The sequence below is a fragment of the Siniperca chuatsi genome, linkage group LG1, assembly GCF_020085105.1.
Source record: "Siniperca chuatsi isolate FFG_IHB_CAS linkage group LG1, ASM2008510v1, whole genome shotgun sequence".
Taxonomy (NCBI): Eukaryota; Metazoa; Chordata; class Actinopteri; order Centrarchiformes; family Sinipercidae; genus Siniperca; species Siniperca chuatsi.
This window is the reverse complement of record NC_058042.1, coordinates 6,772,509-6,797,006: the sequence shown is the minus strand read 5'-3', so window position 1 is coordinate 6,797,006 and position 24,498 is coordinate 6,772,509. Positions and strand designations below refer to the sequence as shown.

The window sequence follows — 24,498 nt, the reverse complement described above, 5'->3', positions numbered from 1 at the left end:
TACTCCCCTGCATATTTTATTCAAGCCCAAAACCAATTTTCCACATAAAATGCTGTGCATTTTAATAAACAGTAAATGTTGCAAATAGACTACATTTAGCTGGCAAGGAGCCATTCAAAATTGACAAGACCTGACTATTAAATGTCTGTAGCAATTATATTGTTTACACTTTAGCATGGATAGCATGTCTAACCATCCAAATTAAACAAATTTGTCTTAAGCATGAGGTTATCCAATTTAGCTGGCCGGGCGACTGAATTTTGATCAAGTTGATTCGGGCGTGCAGGAAGAGCAACGTGCAGCCATACATTGACAAGAAGGAAATTTAGATCATCCAAAACACTATGTCTATGTAATTTCATCTCTTCTTTTTTTAATCAACGAAATCGTATGGAGATTTAGCCACAGTTATTGTTTAATGAAGTCAGTTTTTTTTCTTCCACATCTCATCTTCGTCATGGAAAAAAAGTACTAGTCAGTACTTCCTCATCAAGTAAATATTAGTTACTATTATAAGATTTTACATCATTATGAGGAATGTATTATTACTTATTTGTTTAAGTTAAAGAATAAAGTTGCAAATATTAAATATTTTCTTTATTGTCAACAAATTCCATGATGATCCAACAATTAATTGATCCCACTAACAACTGTTGTCTGCAGAGCCAAAGCCTGATATAACTTATTCTTCTGCGCCATACATGTCGTAGTGGATGTCACCGCAAGGGAGCAGGGAACACAATAGGACCCAAATGCAGACTAGAGGCAGAGCAGATGCAGTTCCTTAATTTATTGCAGGAAAGGCTAACATGGGTAATCAGGCAGGCAGAGGTCCAAATCGGGAAGGCAGTCCAAGACAAGCAAACAAATCATACAAGGAGCAGGCAATAAACAAAAACCAAACATCAAGGCGAGGTCCAAGCAAACACAGAAATAATTCCAAGAGACTCAGGAGAAGTACAGGAAACAAGGCTGGGATATCTGACGTGTAGCCCACATACCACTGCTGATGCAAATGATAATGACAACAAACTGATACTGAATAAAGGAAAAAACCCAGACTAAATACACTTAGGTAGGGGAGACAACGAGACACAGGTGCAATCAATCAAGGCGGCGCAAACAATATAAACTGGACGTAAACTGGATATATTTGTGACCAATTTTATGATTTTAAGATTTATGTCACCAGTAGGAACAAATAGGCTTAAGGCTGAGAGCCACAGACAGGGTAAGGAAGTAGGAAAGTATTGAGAAATGGGCTAACGCATTGTTGGTTTTGGTCTTTTCATGAGATTTGTTGACATTAGTAAAAATATAGAATAATGCCAGCCTTATCCTTTAAGTACAACATCATTCTACCAAACTGATAAGTAGCTAATGAGCTTAAGTGAGAGTGTGAATCCACTTTCAGTTCAAATTAATGACACAAGCCACCAGAGACAGCAGAATCAGAGCAGAAAAAGATTTGAATCATCATATTCACATTACATTTACATGAATATTCACATCCATATGCCATATTATGAACAAACACAGCCACACTAGACTCCAGGCAGTTAACTGGTAAACTGATATAAATGATGCATTGTGGCAATCAGGAGGCGTAAGAAAGTATATATAGATTCACAGATATCATATGATATTATCTTATTATGTTCTTTGAAATGATCCCTTTGTTGTTTACTGAGTTTGAAATATATCATGCATTTGTGCATGTTTATTTCAGGAGCTGATCACTACCTTATACATTGGCTTTCTGAGCCTGATCTTCTCCTCGTACTTTGTCTACCTGGCAGAGAAAGATGCAGTCGACAGCAGTGGCTCCACTGAGTTTGGAAACTACGCTGATGCTCTGTGGTGGGGAGTGGTAAGAATGTGTATGTGTTTGTGTTTTACCATGTGATGGTTGTGATGGGCTTAGTCAAAAGTGTGTTTTGTTCACTGTTCTCAGCCCCAATATTTATGTTTAAATCAGACCTGGTCCAGTCACTATTGTACATGTCTGATATATGAAGGGTATGATAAGGTTTGATGGACTCTATTCTTATTGCAGAATTTTGAAGTCATTTATTTATTAAAGGACATTTTGTGAAATACACTTGAGATGAGAAGATTGATTCCACTTTCATGTCTGTATGATACATATCAAGCTGTAGTCAGGGGACTGTTAGTTTAGCCTAGCATAAAGACTGGAAACAGGGGGAAACAGCTAGCCTGGCTCTGTCCAAAGGTAAAACAAACCTGCCTACCAGCACTGCTTAAGCTCACTAATTAACATGTTTTGTCTTAATTGTTTAATCTGGCTATCTGTTTCCCCCTGCTTCCAGTCTGTATGCTAAGCTAAGCTAACCACCCGCTGGCTGTAGCTTCATAATTAACAGACAGACATGAGAGAATTCATGTAATTACCAATTAAGTCAAGTCAACTTTACTGATTAAATACATTTTACTTATTTCAGTTAATTGTTAAAGTCCTGTAATTAATTTGAGATTATTTATTGTTATTTGAAATAATTGTCAATGAGAAGCCCTCAACCTGAACTGACTCTAATATCACATTTTGATCAGACTCCACAGAACTATATTTGACTATATTACTAACATTAATATTCACATTAATTGTATTATGTTTGAAAGAAAGTTTAATTGACTCATCTTGTTTTAGTGACTTTTCCATCTTGCCAAAAGTAAGATTTTGCAGAAAACACTGACTTGTTTTTAACAGTATTTGTCAAGTCAAAGGTCAAATATGGACTCTGTTTTATCTGTACTACTGTTGTTACAGTAGGAGTTGTGTGAAAACCCTTGGGCACATCCAGTGGGCTGCTAATACAAGCAGCAAAACAAGTAGTGTAGAGAATATGGGATGAAAATGTATTTTCAGACAATAAGTCACCACCCACTCTGCTTCCTGGAAACTTCAGGGACTCTGATATTAAAAAACTTACACACACACACACACACACACACACACACACACACACACACACACAGCAGAGTCATAAAAACTTCTCTCATGTAAATACAGGTTTACTTACAATATTTACACATGATTTACTATGAGTTTTATTAGGTTTGGGTCCACTCTCGCATACTCACAGTTTGTATTGGGTACTCTCAGTGCATGAAGATGTAAGTGAGAGTCAGAGAGGTGAAAAGGACAGAGTTGTGGTTGGAGGGTCAGGGAAAACAGGCCTCATGCGTTGCACTAAAGACTGAAAGTAGATTGATCACAACCAAGCAGAGCTGTTTTTAAGTCTTTTGGGTCAAGTCCATGTCAAGTCACAAATCATTTACATGTAGAGCATGCTGACCAGTAAAATGACACAGCATTTGAACAATTTCCTTATGAAGCTGTGTTAGTAGGGTTCTTACTTGCTTACAAAGTCCCCTCTATGCTTTTTATTAGCCACACTAGCGACATGGCTCAAGGTCAGCTGGATAATCATTTTTATCTAGAGTGAAATAACTGTTCGATGGATTGTCATGAAATTTTGTTATGGTACATATAATGTTATGGATAGTTTTTCTTTTTTTCCTCTTGCAACAGCTTTTAATCAAATGTTGACAACTGTAGCAGCAACAACAGCTTCTTGTAATAATTCCCATGTTTTTTTCAAAGGTGACAGTGACTACCATTGGATATGGAGACAAAGTGCCACAAACCTGGATTGGAAAGACCATTGCATCCTGTTTCTCAGTCTTCGCCATTTCCTTCTTTGCTCTGCCTGCAGTAAGTGGAAACAGAAGTTGCTGAACCAGGGCATCTTTCAGGCTGAGGTGTCTTGTGCATGTGCTCACAATATTGTGTGTTGTGTTTAAATCGTGATCATTATCAATCCTTCTCTAATGTTCCCTATCACATGCAAATGTTATGAAAACAGTCCCTGATAGAATGGTAGTTTTAAAAACTGTACTGTTTTCCTACAGAACTAAGTAAATTGCCTAATTTAGGCTTTAATGTATCTATGATTCATGTGTAAACCATAAAGTCATAGAACAAAGCTAGATCTAACATGTTTTACCAGCCACTGCAAATATTTAAAATTATTACAGTTAAACAGTGCTGAGAACTTTATACATATGTTCATAATATTGTTCACCCCAAAATCAAAAATAAATATTTTTCCTCTTACCTATAGTGCTATTTATCCATCTTTATCCCTGTTACTCAACATAATCCACAGACCTTGATGTGAGCAGTTTCATGTAGGAACCGTCAGTAGAAAGAAAATAGTTCCTACATGAAACTGCTTCACAACAAATCTGTGGATTATCTCACGTTATCGGGTCATGATTTCTGGAAAGAGACATTGCTGCTGAATTTTTCAAATGCAGTTTTTTGGCACTTTGAGCACCACAAGCTGAGTGCCATATAGTCCCATCCATCCATCCATCCATTTTCTACCGCTTGGTCCCGTTAGGGGGGTCGCGGGTGACTGGAGCCTATCCCAGTGACTTTGGGCCTTAGGCAGGGCACACCCTGGACAGTGGCCAACTCCTGCCGCAGGGCGAACACAGACACAGACAAGGACAGACAACCATTCACTCACACATTCATTCAATACGGGCAATTTAGAGTTATCAATTAACCTAAACATGCATGTCTTTGGACGGTGGGAGGAAGCCGGAGAACCCGGAGAGAACCCACGGTAACACGGGAGGACATGCAGACTCCACCCAGAGAGATTGTGTGATGTTGGTCCGGTCCGGGAATCTCCTTATTGGGAGGCAGGAGCTGTAGCCGCTCTGCCACCGTGCACCCCGCCATATAGTCCCATTATATTCAAAAAAGGCAGACATCTCTACGGCCGATATCCCCAAAACTTGGCACCTCACACCAAAACAATCTAGAAGGATAAATAGCACTACAGGTAAGAGGAAAATAAGTATTTTTGATTTTGGTGTGAACTGTCCCTTTAAGTGCTGTAAGGACCTTGACAAGCCATACAATGGCTTCACATTGTACTATAATTCTCCTGCCAGGTTACTGATGAAGACAGAATGCAGCTCACAGAATTACATTAGATTTGATCATTTCTGTTAATATCTGGTTGGTTTAAATTTGACTACATTGATTGATTTTCTTTTATTTCCGTGTCATGCACACAAAGTGCCCAACCCTCATGAGTTTATAAGACACCAAAAATACAGTTGTAGTGTTCAAAGATTTCATTTCATGACAAAATTACAGGTTATTTTAGTCTTGAACAAAATATTCTGCCTTCTCTCCCAAGCTTGGCAAATAAAATCTGCTTAAAAAGGATCTCTTCCTGAAGCACAAATCAAGATTTTCATAATCATCCAGCCACAAAACAAAAATCAACATAAATGGAGGACATTTTACTAAAAAAGTACACCCCTGACATCCCCATAGACAGGACAGCAAAAGAAAAAAATTAACCTTATTCTCAATTTCCCCTAGTTCACACAACAAACAACTATTAATCTGTTATTGTTGATGCTGTCTGTTGGCCGTCCCCTCACAACAATAAGTTGTGATTAATTCATTAATAAACAAAGTGAATAATATAATTAAATGTTTCAGCATTAAACAGCACATTATTCCTTCATTTTTGGTTAACTGTGTTTATTTTTGTCTTTTGAGCAGTAACTCTGCTGTGCTGTTGTTCACAGGGAATCTTAGGCTCAGGCTTCGCCCTGAAGGTACAGCAGAAGCAAAGACAGAAACACTTCAACAGACAGATCCCTGCAGCTGCCTGTCTCATTCAGGTATTTGCCCAAAAAATATTGAAACAGAACCACAATACAGCTGGGGGACTGAACTGTCTCGCAGCCCTAGTCTCATTATTGAGACCATCCTTTCATGTAACCCATACCTTCTTTCTTGCATGGCAGACATGTTGGCATGAAATTAGTCCTGTCCAACCAATATATTGCTATTTTCATGCCCCTCCAGACATCATGGAGATGTTTTGCGGTAGAGAACTTTCATTCTGCCACATTCAAGATGTTTTTGAGAAAGAGATACAACATCCACGCCTCCTCTCTGTCCACCCCCAAGCCCAAGAAATCGGTTAGTAATCATTTTATACATTTCACTGTAACTGCTTCTTATACTCAGTTTCCAGTATATTATGTATACCAAGGCAAAACTAATGCAGTATGAAGCAACAGCCCTGCAATACTGTAAAACCTAACTTCATGAAGGTTGTAATGTTCAGCTGTTTATGGTTTTTTGTAAACTGTTTTAGAGAGGTGTTGACGTCGTTTACGTGGTGAAAGTTGTGCTACAGTTGGATTTATGTAATGTTTAGTTCAGCTGTAATTTATAAATGAAATAAATCAATGTCAAAATGATAGCAACTCCATCACTGACTGTCCAGTGTAAGACAGACTCGAGGGACTAGATTGCATTATTTCATATTACCTTTATAACTGTGTCACAATTTATTGTTGTGGTGATTTGAAGGATTTAAAACCAAACTGGTTGATACGACATGAAATTAAACTTTTAAGAAATGATCATCATCATTATTGTGTTAGGTGTCTATGTTGGTGTGAAATCTGTGTCGGAAAAAATTAAAAGAAATACATGAAATTGAGGCAGAAAAGGAAAAAAAAAAGATATGCAGCCAATACAACAGCCAGCAGCAGTTTAATATTAATATTGATTATTCAGTATTACTGCTTGTTGGGTATCAGACCATGCCCACACTAATGCATACATTTTAAAATGTTGTTTGCATGTCAAAAGGGTTCCCTCCAGACTTTGCAGGATCTCATCTTAAATTTATGGAATGTCACAATAACAGCAATATGAAATATGTAAAACATACCAATATATAATAGTAATGCTACTGACCTGACACTGTAACAGTAATCCCTGTGCTGCTGCACTTAGACCCTCAATCAAATCTTTACTCAATGTTCATACGTTCATTTGACAACAAACATTGAAAACTACATCAATAACAACTCCTTTATTGTGTTATTGGCTCTATTAACATATAGTCAGCAGCCATAGGCAGTCAGATTCTTAACAGTGCTGCAAAGCAGAAATATTTTGGCCATATTTATGAAGGGCTGATAAGATGACAAGTATGTGTATGTCTGCATTTTTGAAAACCACAAACATCTTTAAATTTTTCCACAATGTCACCTTATGTTGAAAATATAGAAAACAATATGGTTTTGCTGTCGTATCACTCAGGGTATCAGACAAATACCTACAGGTATGCTCCTCCACAGGAACACTTTGTTGAGCTGAGATGTTTGCATTTCTTGGGCAGGTGAAGATAAGGAGGAAGTTGAAGAGCACTGACAAGGACAACAGTCCAACTTCTCCCACAATTCCCAGCATCACCTACGACTCTGTGTTTGACAGTGGGAGGGAGCTGAGTTCAGATGTTTACAGCACTGTGGGCACAGGTACTAAAAACGGGACAAACTGTACAGTAGGCTTATCTCTGATGCAGGATTGAAGCCACAGGACGGGGAAAGCACAAATATTAAAGATGGATGAGCACATTGCAGCAATTGAACTTAAGGTTGTATTGATGAGTATGAACTCCAGGAATGCACTGCTGAACTTACAAAACTCCACACAAGATGGATCATGGATCAATAGTGGAGAGCTGAGAGTGATACTGTATCCTTCCAGTGTCATTTAAGGTAGCCTGTGTGTTGTGCTCTCCACATGCCTCTATCAGTTCATTTTAAATTTCTTGCTAGTTTTTAGAAAAGCCGAAATAGTGATATAGTATCGGTTGAGGGAAAATAAAACTAATTTATCAGAATCTCAGTTGCCTTTCATTTTGCAAATGTCTTTGCCTTCAGTGGTGTAACGGTTCTGCACACAGAGATGGGGACTCAGAAGCAGGACTCAGAGGCAGAGCAGTTGAATGCAATCAATTGTTTACTTGGTTAGAAGTTCAAGGCAGAGTTCGGCAACAGGTAATCAGTCAGCAAACAAAGCAGGCAAATAGCAGGCAGGCAGAACAGGCAGGCAAGAAAAATAAATGAAGGCTGGAAAGCTAAGACTGTGTAGTACATTAGTCAATCTGGCAAAAGACTGGGGAGAGAGGGCCGGTATCTATGCAGGGGTGATAATGAGGGAATGGGGAACAGGTGTGCTGGTGGGTGAGGGGATCAGGTGACTGGGAATGGCAGGAACACACTGAGGGCAACTACAGGGCAGGTGGGGGACGGCAGACATCTGAAATGATAGCAGAGGGTTCATGACTTCAAAAAAAGGGAAAATTAGTAAAAATGTGATGTATCCTAATGACTTTGGTGATCCCTTGACTTTTCCACTAGTGCCACCTTAAGGTAGACCTTTGTGGTTTTGAGTGAGATATAATAATAATAATCTTTATTGTCCACAAATGTGGAAATTTACCATTGGCTTCACAGGTTGGTTTAAAAAGACATCATAGTAAAGCACAATACTTGCATTAATAAATAACACAACATGCACAGTGCAGACGACAACAATGGACAGTTGGTTTTAGTGTGAATGATGTTTATGAATTTAGCAAAGTTATTGCATTTGGTATGAAAGACTTTTTGTAAATGTATTTGGTTGCTGCAGTGAAAATTGCTACTGTTATTCAAGGAGGATGAATTCTAATGACTTTGTTGATCCCTGACTTTTCATCTAGTGCAATCATCAGGTATAAATTTGACTTTGTAGGTAATTGTGGCATGCGGAAAATTCGCTTTGCTTTCTGTGTGAACACACCATTAGTCTTGTAGGAATACTTTTTTACACTTTTTACAAAACTATTTGTCTGTGCAAAGAGGAAAGTGATTGAGTCTTTTCACGCAGCCATCCAAATATGTCTCAAACCTTTTACTCAATGACAGAAAATTGGAGGTGGAGTTATTTGGCCCTCGTACATCATTCTAGTCATTGTAACTTCAACATGCTTTGATTTCATCTTATAAATGCCCATCCTGCCTGCCTGCCATGAGTCACTCGCATCCCTCATTTGTTCGGAGTGCAGAAGCAAGGATTTAAAGAAGCATCAAATAAAGATATGATTTAGATAGATAGATAGATAGATAGATAGATAGATAGATAGATAGATAGATAGATAGATAGATAGATAGATAGATAGATAGATAGATAGACAGCATATCACACGTGAGTTAGAGCATAAGTGATCCTCAGACCTTCTGACAGTCTTTCTCAAACCTAAACACTTTGCTAGAGTAACAAACAAACACTAATTCAATATCATCTTTGAAATTGCCTCATTCATTTCTTTCAATCATTTCATTTTCCGTGTTTATTATTTGTATCCTTCATTGTCTGTTAATGTTTTCTGCTCATTTAGTATTTTACATTTATTTGTAAAACCTACCTTTTGAAAAGATTTATATGAATAAAATGAATCATCATTATTATTATTTTCAGTGCTGCACGATGGGCATTAATGGATATTCTGTTCAATGTAGAGGACCGAGATAATTGGGAGGACAGTCTGTTTACTTTCAAAAGGAGATAAATATGAATACTTTTAGCATGTCCATAATATGTACTCTTTGTTGTGCATAGTTATATAACCTTTTTCTTTTACACCAGCTGGTAACCTGAAAAGCTGCTCACATGCTTGACTGCAGTGCAACATGTTACTGTGCAAATGGTTTTGCTTTGCACTCAGTTCTCAGTGCAACAGCAGAATTTAATTTGCCTTGTTGTTAAGATGTATGCATGTCTGTTTGCTTCGTGTTCAATGAGAATCAGTGTCTTTGATTTGAAGCTAAATAGATTCTACCGGTCGTACTGCACTTCTAACATCTACAGCATGCTGCTTTTAACTATGAATCATTTAACTCATTTGCCACATTGCCATCTGGTGTGCGATTGTATTGACTGGATACACACAACGATGGTGGTAGAAGTGCTCAGCTGCTTACAGAGTTGTCAGCTAACATTATTGCCCTGATTGGATTTTCAAAAAGCAAAGCCCCTGTCTTTCAAATTCAGCTATTTCAGTCCTAATTTAAGTTTATTGGTTTATCTATACTTCACATTGTTTAGGTTATTGAGATTTTGACTGGCAGTTAATTAACAGATTGTTAGACTACATAACATCGATACAGTCATAAATAGTCAATCACATGCTGGTTTTCAGCAGTGGCGGAAATTAACTAAGTACTACTACTACTTATACTTATTTGTCAGTTTATTAGGTGCACTTAGCTAAAAGTAATGCAGTCTAATACAGCAGTTCTGCAATAAATCTTACCTTCATCAAGGTTATAATGTTCAGTTTTTTTGAAACTGTTCTAGAGAGGTGTTGATTCAACTTCATGGTTGGATGATGCAGTTTGTAGTGAGGTGGTATTTCTATTCCCCCCGCCAATTAAATCAATGAGGATGGGATAAATGACAGAAACACCTGAATGTCTCTTGGGCTTCTGCCCTTTTTTAATCTTTGTATCTAAATCTGCTTCTTTCATCCAATTTAACTGCCTATTTCCTTGCTTGTGTCTTTCCTCTCTCGATGTTTTGCCCGTGGTTTAGCAGGATCCCCCGCTTTGGGAGGATGTGGTGAGCTGCTATTAGTGTCCACATCCTGCACACGTCTTCAGTAGACTAACTGTCCATTTTAACAGCAACTCTAACAGCTTGACCTGTTACAGTATGTTTGTTTGTTTGCTTAGTTATATGAGTGATGCATATAAAATTGCATTCTTAGCAGCATTTGACTAACATTATTGTTGTTGTCGTCCTTTTTTTGCCCTGCTGTAAACATTGAGCATGTGTTTCTCTTCATGTGTGCTTCAGATCACCAGCAGTCCTGGACGTCTTTGTCTTCCCTTCAGTTCAGCTCACCGCCTCCAGGTCACGCCATGTGTTGATATGAGTGTTTCTATGTTGCTTTGTCTCTCCAGAAGTGAATAGTTGCATCACATGGGTCAGGTGTAGAGTTAACTACAGTTTGAAGTGTTGATATCTCAAGAAAAATATAATGATTAAATTATTTACAAATCAAATAATATTAGTCAGGTTTTAATAAACCAACCAGGTTTACTAATATATACAATAATAATAATAATAATAATAAAAAAAGTCATATAGTTGTGTTTCTCAGGTTCCACTGGCTGTCCTCAGGTCGTGACATGAGGTGATACATTTTGCTGCAGTCATCTCACATTTGGAAATTTCTACAAGTAAATATGGGAGTTTCTCTATGTCTGTTATGCTAAGACATAGGGGCTATTCATTAAACACTTGGGGCTGTAGCCTTGGACGCCCAGGCCTAACAATGGAACTGGTCATAATGTTTCCACAATGAAGAAGCCTTCCCCAGAGCATTAGGGATTTTGAGAAGCTGCTTTAGCATATTTTTATTCTTTATTTCAGCCATTTACTGTGGCTGTTACTTTTAGCTTAGCAAGCTAATGCAATATATAGGCTAATTTCTTTCTCTTTTCACGCTTGGACATTGTAGGATACACCCAGAAAGAGATCAAAAGAGAACAATTAAATAAATAACATTGTAAATCAACAAACCTCAACCTGAGTCCAAAGCTATATAAAACAAACCGACATGGAAGAGAAGCAGCAAAACTTAATCAGCAGCATCACTGTATGTTCTGGATGCACAAATATATTGATAACTAACGTCTAATGTGTGTGTTTGCGTGTGTTTGAACGTGCAGTGAAAAGAAGCCCTGGCCTTTTGGACGTCCACTCCCCCGGCCCCCTCCAGAGGAACTGCAGCTTTGCAGACGACCTGGAGCTGGAGCCAGAGCGATACCTTGAACTGGCTCCTGCCACCTCAGTGTCACAGTGAGTTCACCACCATTGCACTGCAATGCCATTACACTGATGCTGTGTTTATGTGTGAGTATGTTTTAATGAGCATGTTAGAAAACGTTTTCATGTTTTTTTTTTTGCTACTTTTAATTAACCTTTGTAATATGCCAAACCCCAGAGCGCTCCTGTCTCTGCTATGTAATGATTCTCTATTAGGGAAAGGACTTGTGCTTGCTGAGGCACTTGCACAGCGAGAGACTGAGACTGATATGAGGAAATGAGTGTTAAGTAACTGCAGTGTAATGTAAGTGCACAGTAAGTAAAACAAATGGAGCGACAGTTTTTACCCAGGGGACTTCCTTTCTAAACGGTGGGGTAATGATGCAGAGTGGGAATTGCATGCAGCAGCATTGTTGGTAAAGATCACTCTGTGCTCTGATGACTCCAAAATACATAACCAGCTGTTTTCATAGAGCAATGCCACATCAAATTCCATGCTAAATTGAGCCATTATGAGATACTACTGCTTGTTTTATCCATGACGAGAGTACACCTAGTTAAAAAAGCTCGAATAATGTGCTTTTTTTTATTAGGTTAGTCAAATTTCTGTGAAAAGTATTCGATTTTAAGCTGAATTGCAGATTGAATTTTAAATTGTCCATATTGTCTACAGCAGTGGAGAAAGCTCAGTTAAAGGTGGGGTATGCGATTCTGGAGAAATCCAATATCATGATATAGAGCGATAACTGTAGTCCCTACAGTTGCTGCTGAGAAGCTAACATGCAGAGAGGACAAGGTGGTTTTCCAGAGCCAGCAAACCAGCTCCAGACAGCGATACTCACTTAACTCTCCTGCTACTGTAGCAAACATCACAACAACAGCATATCATGGCAAACTAGAAAATGAGCTGAATGTCCGTGGGCAAGTCATTTAACGTTGCCTGACACACAAATCATGGCTGGAATAGTGTTGGGTGGCTCGGTCCGAGCCACTTTGTTTGTTTCCCATTTACAGAGCCAGGGCAAACACCAGAATTTATTTTGAGGAGAGGAGATAGTCACTGAATTTGACAAAAACACATGTATTGGATTAGAATTGCATACCCCACCTTTAAGTCATTGTTATAAATCTAAGATGCAACATAGATTCTTGATGTGGAATAGTTCACAGAAGTCATATTTCTGCTGCTGCCTTGGTATTGACATGACAGTGCAGTATGTTTTGGTAAATTGAAGATGATTGAGGTATTAAGAGCTTTACCAAAACTGTCACACGTTTGTCACAAACAAACAAAAATTACACCTCTAGTAACACTGCAGACATATCTTTTGAAGTGAAACTAAAAGAGTTGGGATTGTAGCAGTTAGGTAGGTGGGAGGTAAAAGTTTACAGCCTTCGTGAAACATTTTTTCATGTTTCTCATGTTGTATTGTTTGTTTCTATCTCACGAAACAGTTGGACCAATCACAAGAGAAAACAAAAAGGTGCAAAAGCTGTTACATTCATGCACTGAGGGGGCATCGAGCCAAGACAAAATGCTGTTCCTTGATTGTGTCGGAGGTTTTATTTGAACACAATGAAGCACAATTGTGTTGAAACATGATTAATGCGATTTTCATCACGCCAGCACTGTTACTGAGAAAAGTGATAAAGTGTTATCCCCAAAGCTGATCATAAATGCAGCGATTTTCTAAACTGTCAAAGAATGGCAGGAAATGTAAAAAAAAGAAAAGAAAAAAAGATTAGTATTAAACAGTGATGGCAATAAAAATGGTCCATCTGCTCTAGAGAGAGGGAAACTACCAAGTTGAATCACAAAAAGAAAGAAGGGCTGTACTTTCTCAGGAATGTATTTATACTGTAGGAAATACTGTATATATACAGCAGATGCACTCGACTAGCGTATTTGTATTAAACAGCACCCACAGGTATCACTTAACACCTCTAAAAACATGGCTTCGGATCCCTTAGTTATAATCCTTAGAATTTCAGTCCTGGTTGTTTGGCGACACGTCCCAAGTTTCGTTCTAAATGACAAAGAGGATTCATCGTGTCACGTTGTATTATTAAAAAACCCCCATTAAAGTTGATATTTAACATGTTGTCCGACACAGTAATACTTATCCCATGCTTGAATGCTAGGTCATCCATTCATCAGCTTTTGGGTTCGATAATGAAAATCTTAAAGGAATAGTGCAACCTTTTTGGGAAATATGCTTACTCACTTTCTTGCAGAGAGTTAGATAAGATTGTCAACACTCTCAAATCTGAGTGTAGCTTAGCATAAACTGGACTTAATGACTTCCTGGAGTGTTGTCGTCATCATCAGGTTGCCAGTCAACCAGCAAAGACTCAAGGAAGAAATTGTCCAGCCCATAAAACCACAAGTTGTTGTTTTTACCCTTGGTATTTGTACGGATTTAACAAATTAGATATCATGCGTAATTAGTGAGCTTTAGAGGTGCTGGTTTCATATTGAACGGACTCTCTCATCTATCTCTTAATTCCCAAAACGTCAAACTATTTATTTAAGGATTAAAACCTTAAAGCTAGCTTAAGATTTACACATGTTCACTAATGTTAGGGTAAAGATAAGAAACACTTTCATGATTCAAACTGCACATTAAGTAGAATTCAAAATCATTCATTAGAGTTGAAAGAAATTGTGTCCGCCTATTTGCCTCACTGCCTGTTTCTGGTTATATCACCACCATTTGTGGTGGAAAATGGATTTCTGTAATAGGTCACAGAGCACAGTATTTCCATTTCATTATATAGTGCTAATTTGACAAAATGTTATGAAAGCTACATTTGAAAATCAGCCATTACACTGCATGTGAAGTCCATTATGACACACACTGACCTTGTTCCTCTAGTCTTTCACCTAACTGGACTTGACAAAGAGCTCACTACCACTCGCAGACTCATTCAATGCCAGGATAATGAACGCCAATGAGTAATAACTCCTTAATAATTCCCACAACATAGTAATGGAGGCTAAATGCACTACAATCATTCTGGACTTTTTATTAATAATTTTCACACACAACAATCACCCATCCTTTGTTCTTACTGCACCTTCATCACATTCAAAGGGAGACAAGTCATCTGGGAGAGGCTTTTGATGTAGACTGAACAGTAATCATGAAACTGTGCTGCCCTGAATATTTTCCCCTAAATTGATAGAGTTTGGGTCTGAAGGCCATGTCAATCATCTTTTCATAGTTTCACAGTGTTACCTGTTTCATACAAGAAAAATAAAACAGGGGTCTAAAGCAAATCTTACTGTGTTTTAAGAAGACTGAACTAGATATTAAAGTTTTACAGGCTTACTCTCTCTCTCTCTTTTCTTATGCTTTCTCTGCTATTTCTGTTATAAAAAAGCAGTTTTAACAGTAATTCCCGCCACACTCAGTTTCATTACAAATTTAAAAGTAACATAAAACACATCAATATGAAACTCTTTTACACAGATTGACAGAGTCACACCGAAAAGCCATCCGGGTGATCCAGAGAATGCGTTATTTTGTGGCCAAGAGAAATTTTCAGGTAAGTATGACACTATTTTATAGCAATGCATAGTACATGTCTTTATAAATAAAACAAAACTTAAAATTGACTAAGTCTATGTATTTTGAGGCAGGCAGTTAAGTACACAGTATCTACGCTCTGACTTCTGACTCCCTACAAGCAAACACTAAGCTCAGCAGCAGAGATTGAGGGGTGACGATAATAAACTTTACCCCAGGGGAACGTAGATTCAGACCTACAGGTGTATACAGGTTTGACTTATGATGATAGCAGGAGCAGCAGCATCAGTGGTAATAGCAAGTGTTTGAAGTAGTGTTACAGCAGAGTTTGCAAATGAGAAGTTCAGCAGCAGCATAACAGAACAAAAAAGTGGGCAGAGCTTCGATAGATTAAATTGATTTCATTATTGCAGTGGTTTGTTGCAGCAAGTACTCTACTTAAACCTTCCTACAGGTTTTTTTTTCCATTTCAATCAGTCTACTAACATAAAATTGATATATTACTAAGTAAATACAAAGTACAGAATTAATATTAATATTTATCTGGCCTCGCCACTCCTGCAAACATACACCAGGCTCAGCAGCAAATATTTGGGAATGACAAAATCACAACCAACACGAAACATTACCGTTAAAAATGTAGTGCCCTGTAACATTATTAGCCAAGACAAAAACAAAGCTCAAATATTTAAGTCAGATATATAAAGGTGTTATGCCTAACAAAAGGTTTATGGTGAAAATATATTTTTGATGTAACAGTTCCAAACATTTTTTTCCATTGCAGCAAGCTCGTAAGCCATATGATGTGCGAGACGTGATTGAACAATACTCCCAGGGTCACCTCAGCCTCATGGTGCGAATCAAGGAGCTGCAGAGAAGGTAAACTGCTTAACTAAGAAGAGCTTCATATGAATTAGATCCCCTGTGTAATGCACAGACAAATGGTAAATGATGTTTTTTGTGTGGGGGAATGAGAGAGGATATATTCTTCTGACTTGAGCCTCCCATTGTTTCTCTCAGACTGGACCAGTCTATAGGGAAGATGACTTTGTTCCAGACAGGCTCAGGTAATGTTCACTCCACTGCTCTCTCAAAATATAGTGCAGTAACTATGGAACAAACCACAGTACTAATCCTCCTGTTTTATAATTTACTTGACTGTTGTCTCCCTCTGAAGACAGAGCCAAAGACAAAGGCACCAACTCTATCGGATCCAGACTCAACAGAATGGAGGACAAGGTGGGATTTGTGCAACTTCAGTGGAAAACTGGAGCGAAATTCCCTCGCCTCTTACTGTTTCAGATCATTTGTTACGTTTTACTCAACGGTTGGGCTCAAGTGCAGGACTCAGACAAGCGGTAGGAATATAAAGAGATTTATTGAAGAGTGGGAAAGGGGAAGTGGATGAAGACCAGGGGTTGGGATCCAGAGCTGGCAGCGAAGATGTGAAGGTATGGTGGTGGAGCTTGGCGAGACTGGGATGAAGGTCCAGAAAAGGTAAACAGGTAAGTGAGGTAATGGTGGCGACGATGGCGTGGCTGAGAGACACGTGGCGGACAGACAGGCAGGAGCAAACGAGGAGCAGGCAGACAGGAGACACAGGGCAGGGGAATAACATTTGGAAACACTAAGGGAAGGCAGACAAACTGTCACAGCTGTAACAATTTCTTTTGTTTATCAAAGTCAAAAATGTACATGACCATGTTTGTCTTGTATTCATAATATGAAAATGTAACAAATAAGCTTCCATCAAGAGGATATTGACAACACAGTGGCAGTGGAAATAGTTTTGGATAATGCAACAAAAGTTTAACAGGCTTTGGCTCCTGTAATGTATAATGAAATATCTGTGCATAGATTTGTGCCACTGTTATTGTTGATTCAAATATAAAACTTTAACAGCTTGTGCCAGTTCTGCAGCGAAAAAAGAGAAACCATGAGATTCTTTTTCTTTCATTTTTTTTTAAAGATGTGTCAAAACAAAAAACACCCCCAAAAAGTTGAATCCCAACCTCCCCAACTCCATCCCCAAATGTGCCTTACATTCCTGCCTTGCAACCATTTAAAAAATTATAAAACAAAATTCATGAATAAAAAGGTGATTTTCAGTTTTACTTATCAAATGAAAAACAAAATCTAAATGTTACTAATACTATAATGCTTTTTGGTAAGGTAATTTAATTACATGAAGGACATAATTGTAACATTCTCCTCTGTTTGAACTCACAAATGACTCTCAAAAGTACTTCATTTATTTTGAATGAGTAAAAAGCATCATTAGTAGTTCATCCAAATCTGAGCCAATATGCTATTTTGCTTTCATTTATCAACATTTGATTCAACTCTCATAGATAACACACATGGACCAGACGCTAAACCGCATCGCAGAGTCCCTCGCCTTTCTGCTGGACCAGAGGGATGTCGATGGGGGCGAAGGTGGAGGCAGGCCAAGGCCACGGCTTGGACGGACCTCTAATGTTCTCCCCAGCCAGGACAGCCTGCCAAGCTATGACCAGCTATCTTCATCACCTTCGTCCTTCTCCTCCAACACCGCGGCCTGCCCCAACCGTCCCCTCAGCACCACTGCCAGTCAGGATGAGAGCTGCTGAAATCTGAAACCAAACAGCCTCCAACTTTTTCATCCATCCATCCATCCATCCATCCATCCACCCCCCCAAAGGCAAAATGTGGTGAATACGCATTTGGTCAAAAGTATATCCTTTAAGACCTAATTCTGACATTTTTTACATCTGTTTTACTAAATTAAAGTATAGATTATCCCAAATAGATGTATTATTTCTGTGAACATGTAAAATTGCAGTAACTACAAAATAGAGCTAAAAACCAAGCTTAACTGCAGTAACTACACTCTGTCTTGGTAATCTCAGCGCTCTGACTGCCTTTGTACTTATTGCACTCTCTGCCACAGAGATAGACAACTAGAAAGCTAAAGCAACAGATCCATATCAAGTGAAGACTAACTAGCTTAGCTAAAGCAAAAACACACTTTACTTGATTAGATGTTTTTCTAGGTGTTTTCTATAAATGAATGCATGACTCTTGAGACAGACATGTTAGGTAAAAACTCGGAAAAACCAGGCAGATAAAATGGACAAACTTGGACAAAAGAGAGGCAAAGGTCAGATGGGAAAGCAGGGGATCAAGCAGGCTAGGTCAGGCAGGCAGAACAAAAGGCTGGACCGCTAAGGCAGAAGCACAATAGACAATGTGGCAAAGAGTAAATGTATGCCAGTATACAGTATATACTGCAGGACTGATGGGGGAAAGTAGGAACAGGTGTGCAGATAGGTGGGGGAGGTCAGGTGATCAGGGGAAAGGTGGGAAAAGGGGTTACTGGAGGGCAGGAAGGAGTGCCAGGATCTGAAATGACAGGAGAGTTCAAATGTGGTGGGGACAGAACTGACATCTTGGCAGATCAGTTTGTTTTTCTCCCTAACTAAATGGGGCAGTGGCTAAATCCAATCATGATGGAGAGAAACTCCCTAGCTAGCTGAACTCCTGCTAAAGCTAACGCAACTAGCTTAGTAGATTTCAGTAACTGTTATCTCAGCTTCTGACTCTAGTGGAATTCATGTGATTGGGTTTGGTAAATATGGACAGACAAACAACTAACAGATTCCTATAAGTTATGGACTGTACACTAGTACACTAGTTAAAATGGACATGAATTATTCTCTTACATTTGGTGAAGAATATCCAAAGGCAGATGGCAATGATCTGGAGGGGTGGGGTAATCAGCCTAAAAAGGCATAAAATAAAGGCAGTTTATACGACGTTTCTATTTGTTACACAGTTTGCCTTCAGCCTGACATTTCTGAACCCTTTTTCTCAACTTTACTGCTTTGCTGAATATTGGCATCATGATCTATGTGAAATACCTCATCAGAGGATGTGGGACATATGTGAACGAGAAACAACATCATTATTGACATTTAACCACTGATATTTCAGCATATTGTATCAGCATTAGTACAGAGTCTCTTAGAAATGATTTCCCTGTAGGATTGGTAGTTGCCTTTTTCAAATATTACTTGAAATTTATTCAGGTTAATGCCAAAGACATTGCATCATGTACTGTCATTCAATATCCTATATTCTTTTGAAATTACAGTAGATTTAATTGCATTCATCTTTTGGGAGAGGCCTTACATTTCTATATTTCACTTGAAAAGTTTCAATTCTATGCTTAATGCATTCACTCGAGAGAAACAAATCTGCTTTGTTTTTATGAATTAACGAGATAATTCAGAATTACGAGATAAGTTTTCATGAAAAAAAAAATCCTGCTCTGTTTTTCTGAATTAACGAGATACCTCAGAATCCTGCAAATCTTGTCGTTTAGCTCGATTTCATGGAAGCAAACGTCCCGCCTGTTTAGTTTAATCCAGTTTTATTTTGGTTTGGGTTTGAGACATTGGGAGATAGGCTGCTCTTGTCTTTACTCCTGTATTTTCAGCAATTGCCTGATTGTCTCTTAAGTCACCACATAGCCAGCCTGAATGCAGAATTCAGATGCATCATCTTATATCCGTGAAGCATGCTATGTCGGTTCAATTGATCCTGGAGAAACACCGCAATGTCCAGCAGAGCAGAATGGGCTTTCCGTCTGAATAACGGCAAAGTCCTGAGGTGCAAAGTCGACAAACTAATAACAAAACCATCTATATTACTCATATATTAGGGTTTGTGTGTGTAGGTGCGGCGCTGTCCATACTACTGAACTGCTATATGGACACACGCCCTAAAGCTACTGTTCCAAAGTAAAGAATACATTTATTACATAAGAATGTAGCACTAGCAGAGCCTGAATATATTTTTGAATTTATGAACGATTCTCTGCAGGGGGGGAGGCGCACAGAAACAGCTGTTTGCAGCTTGCAGCTCTCTGTCTCTTTCTGTCTCTCTCTCTCTCTCGCTCTAATTTGACGTAGTCTCTGGGAGGGCACACCAGAATTATCTAATATGACTTCACTCCAAACATAATGCGAACGAGTTTGCTCAAATATTGGTAGGGACAATTCTGTCCCCCCAAAAGTACATGTCCCTACCGTCCATATGCACACCTACGCCATTGAGATTACTTAAAGACAGGAGTAGCCTATCTCTTTTTTTTCTGAAGTGAAGCATTATGCTTACATTAATCAAATGCTGTTTTCACTGTTTTAATTCTATTTCACTTTTTTGTAAATGTTTAGAAATATTCTTCTGTAGCAATAAAATGTTGTGGTAATTGTTACCAGTGTCTATGTGTTGTGTCTGGTGCCTTAAGGGGAATCTCTGACTAAAACAAATGAGCTAAATATTTCAATTTCAGTAGATTTTCTCCGTTTGCCAGAGGTGGTTTGATAGAAAGTAAAAAGTTCTGTTTTTTCCTCTATAAAGTGAATGTTTTTACAGTTGTTTTTCTCTCCTCAGTCATCAATCAAATGGATGCTTCACTTTTGAGTTTTAGAAATGAATTCATGTTATTGTTTCATTCATAATTATGTATCACTTGAGTCGGCAGCAGAATGTCCTTTATTGTTGTGAGGTTGGGGTGGCTATGTCGTGTCCTCACTGACTTATGCAAATAGCCAAAAAGCACGGCTGAAACCATGCTCTTTAACCAGGTGACCTTTGGGCAGCAGATGGTGACCTTTTCCCTGCTGGCCATCCATGGGGTGTCCAGGCATTCCTTCACACAAATGGCCATGTGGAGAAAAGGTCCAAATGACCATCTGCCTCTGGTGTCCACAACAATGGGCCCCACCCTCTTAAAGTGTGCTGAGGGTGGTTGGCCTTTGTCCTGACCAGGAGGTGGGTGAGGGGAGAGTTTCATTACAGAGAGGGTGTGGGTTTTAAAAAGTTATTTTTTCTTCCTCCCTGTAATTAGTGTTATTTGGGGTACTGGGAGAGAAATCCCCCCCCCCCCGAATATTTGCATCTAAAGCTACAATTCACAAAGCTACAAATGTACATGGATTCTTAATGATTTTGGGGATTTCACTTCTTCAAACATGTGCATTTCTGAATCTAAATATACTCCTAGATGACCCTGCAGTTTTCTCATTTAGCTTATTCTAATTTGGACAATTTGAGCAAAGCCTGATCAAAATAACCCATAGTAACCTCCATTCTGGAGTAGTAACATTTACAGCATAGTGTGGTTTATGTGAACATAAAAGGGACATTTCTAATCCATTCAGCAACATCACTATAATATTAATTTACACAATCACTGCATTACTGTTAGTGAAAGCTTCATTCACTGATGATGTACTGAGCAGCTTGTAGTTTACATCTTTAAGGGAATTTAATTAAAGTAATGGGTGGGGAAATTTGGAACCCTTGGGACCCTTTGGACACATGGGATAGTTTGATTATTGATTTATTGACTGGTATTTTAGACATAAATCCATTGGAACAGAATGTAAGATCAGCTGTTCCTAATGGAGAAATAACACACTTAACATTGGTTGTCCTTCGCAATGTGGCATTTAAAAATGTAAATGTGATGTTTGCTTATTCTTTATGCTTGAACACAGTCCCTTTGCTCCTGTAGCATACAAGTAAACATGAGCCAAAGTGAGAACAAACATAAGTAGGATTGGTTTGGGCACATGTCAATGATAATAGCTGCTTTGACTATGAAAAGGGACAGAGTGAAAAGAGAAAAGTTGAGGAAAGACCTGGGGGGGTCGAGGAGCTCCAGAGGCTGATTTGCAGGTGAAATAGATGGCACACTCTGCTTTGTGGCCATTGTTCTGCTCTCCGTCCAGATGGCCTCTTGAAATTCTTTAGAGCTGAAACCCCAACACTGTGGGGGTGAATACGCTTTCTGTGGGATTTTGGCCTCTCTAATGGGCTAATTTGGCAGTTACAGCTCATATTAACGGATATAATTTTAAGCCTGACAGCACAGTCCTTATGATTGTGATTATGAAACATCTCATAATACAACCCAGAAAATGCAATTACTCTAAAACATTTTTCTTCTTTCGATTAGTAAACTTGAAACTTGAATGAATTTTTCTACGACTTCAGAGGGGCACTTATTATTAGTTTACTCATTTGTGGCTGCCACAATGTCAGCACAAAACCAAAGATTTACTTTCTCATAAGACTGCAGTCATATTGAAAATCATCATCATTTGAAATTCTGTTCACAAATGGCTGCAATTGTAGAGCTCCAGGCTCGGTTTTTTATGCCAGTAAGTTATCACAGAGTCACTCTCACGATGAGGAGTTTTTTTTGTACTTTTAATACCTGAAACTGCAGTTAAAACTATGAACATTTTAGGAAAAAACAGTTGCAGTGTTCAACGGCAAGGCTGACATGATGTTTGACAGAGTGGGATTAAAAAGCTTAAACTGTGTTCAGTGCAAGGATTTCTTCCAAAGATCTTTGCTTCAGGCAAACTGTCACAATGCAAAAGAGACATGTTGTCGCACATAAGCATACATTATTTTGTATATTACAAATGTGTGTGCTGCAGGGCCCAGTTTAGCTTTAGACAAGTATTCGTGGACCACAGATTTGTGTGGCATTTGTTGGAGAACTGAGAACACATTTTACTCAAGATAGGGAACAAAATTAAGATGCTATGAATGTTAAATAAACCACTTTGATGTGATGGATGCAAAATCATTTCATTTGCATCTATCAACAAATTCATTTGGATTCTGGATTATTGTGTTTTTGTCTGTATATGAAGCGTTTCAATATGCTATGTGTCAAAAGGAAAGCAAGGAAACAGCAGAAAATATAATAATCACTCAATCAGAAGTACAATTAGTCTCACTGATGAAACAGTTTATTCAAATTGCAATATTTGCAGGCATTTACAAGCTTTTTATCTGCATCTCAGTTAATTTAGGCAAACACAGCAACGACAAAATAGTGCTTTTCTATAAAGTTAACAGAAGCAGCTCAAGTTACAGAAATTCACCAACAAGATTGACAAAGAGATGAAACATACAGAAACAAAAATCCATTCAGTCGTTTAAATGTTCTTGCTCACATAACAGTAATACTGATGGAAATGAGAGAAGAACCTTCTCTAAACAAATATATTTGTGACACTATCAATGAAAAAAATGCAAAAACTTAAATAAAAGTCCATAAATAGAATAAATAACACAAAGTGGTATAATTCCACCCCAGTTCACAAATACAAAAATTTACAATAAAAAAATTAAATTAAATCCTTTGGTGCAGTGAATACGCCTTGGTCCAGCCCATAAAAATGTATGTAGAAATATAAATCGTCCATTTTCAGCAGCATATTATCTTATTGTTTTGCACAGAGCTGCTTCACTGGAACTTGTCTGGAAAGGATTCAGGAGGCTCTTGGTTTCTGTCGTCCTCCTTCTCTTTGCGAAAAAATCTGCCAAGAAAAGCAAGAAGAAAGAAGATGTTAACGCACTTATTATTCTGTCATTATAATTGCATACGCGTGGATTACAGGGTGAACAAACAAACTCATCTGCTAAAACCTGTTCCTCACCTGTAATTCGCGCGTTGTTTCTGGGCTTGGCTGCAGGTTTTGAGAGCGTCCTCTTCCTCCGGACGGGCGTCACTTCAGCGGGACACTTGCGTGTGTTGGAGATGCTGGAGCAGTTCTCCTGGTCGTTCCCTGCGCTTTCTTCACGGTCGCTCAGTGTGACACCATCCTCCGTGGTTGAAAGGCAGACAGCGTCCTTCAGCTGTGCGGACTCCTGATAGGGAGCAGCAGCGCAGTCTGCGGGTATTTCCTCCCACTGAAACCTGCCTGGCAGCGGCGTCTCAGTCTGGAAGTTAAAGTTCCAGCGGCGGCTGTCCTGCTCAGTGATCTCCTTCAGCTTCAGCTTCAAGTCCCGACGCAACTGGTCGTGGTCCACCGGGCCAAACAGACTCCTGCAAACCGACTCTCTGCTCCTGATGGTATTCATCCTTCCAAAGGTTCTGGTGGAGTTGTCTTCGTGTAGCTAGACACCAAAGGATGCTGTTGTTGCTGTCTCCCTCTGCTCTGGTCAGCACAATGCTGCAGGGCGATTTAAAGGCTGCAGGGCGCACGATGTTCTGTTTGTACACAATGAGCAGAGGCTGCTGATTGGCTGCAGCTCTCTGAATTGAGGGGGCGAAATTCATTCATTGAGTGATGAAGACCACTGAGACCGTCAATTAACTACTCCGGTTCCATTTGGGATGCTTTGTGTAATATTGTGATAAAGTCTGTCCTAACAAGTAAT

General features: G+C 38.8%; 2 protein-coding genes across 3 annotated transcripts in view; one reads left to right on the top strand and one right to left on the bottom strand.

Moving 5' to 3' along the window:
- The window catches only part of kcnq1.1 (potassium voltage-gated channel, KQT-like subfamily, member 1.1), a 37,824-nt gene extending 17,300 nt beyond the window's left edge, over positions 1-20,524 (top strand). Inside the window, exons 6-17 of one of the 2 annotated variants that reach the window (XM_044201568.1) lie at positions 1,730-1,870; positions 3,626-3,736; positions 5,641-5,736; positions 5,924-6,040; positions 7,257-7,395; positions 10,763-10,819; positions 11,641-11,770; positions 15,211-15,286; positions 16,052-16,146; positions 16,288-16,334; positions 16,445-16,506; positions 17,619-20,524. In XM_044201568.1, coding sequence (XP_044057503.1) covers positions 1,730-1,870; positions 3,626-3,736; positions 5,641-5,736; positions 5,924-6,040; positions 7,257-7,395; positions 10,763-10,819; positions 11,641-11,770; positions 15,211-15,286; positions 16,052-16,146; positions 16,288-16,334; positions 16,445-16,506; positions 17,619-17,876 — 1,329 coding nt within the window. In that variant the 3' untranslated portion in view covers positions 17,877-20,524. Of the gene's footprint in view, positions 1-1,729; positions 1,881-3,625; positions 3,737-5,640; positions 5,737-5,923; positions 6,041-7,256; positions 7,396-10,762; positions 10,820-11,640; positions 11,771-15,210; positions 15,287-16,051; positions 16,147-16,287; positions 16,335-16,444; positions 16,507-17,618 lie in introns of both variants that reach the window. The other variant, XM_044201577.1, reaches the window with a different exon arrangement.
- A 2,539-nt stretch (positions 20,525-23,063) lies between these two features.
- On the bottom strand, positions 23,064-24,347 carry cdkn1ca (cyclin-dependent kinase inhibitor 1Ca). Its single transcript, XM_044185891.1, has 2 exons — positions 23,775-24,347; positions 23,064-23,654 (listed from the first exon to the last, which is right to left on the bottom strand). Exons 1-2 carry the CDS (start codon positions 24,196-24,198, stop codon positions 23,554-23,556), a joined length of 525 nt encoding a protein of 174 aa, XP_044041826.1. The 5' UTR covers positions 24,199-24,347; the 3' UTR covers positions 23,064-23,553.
- Positions 24,348-24,498: the final 151 nt, after the last annotated feature.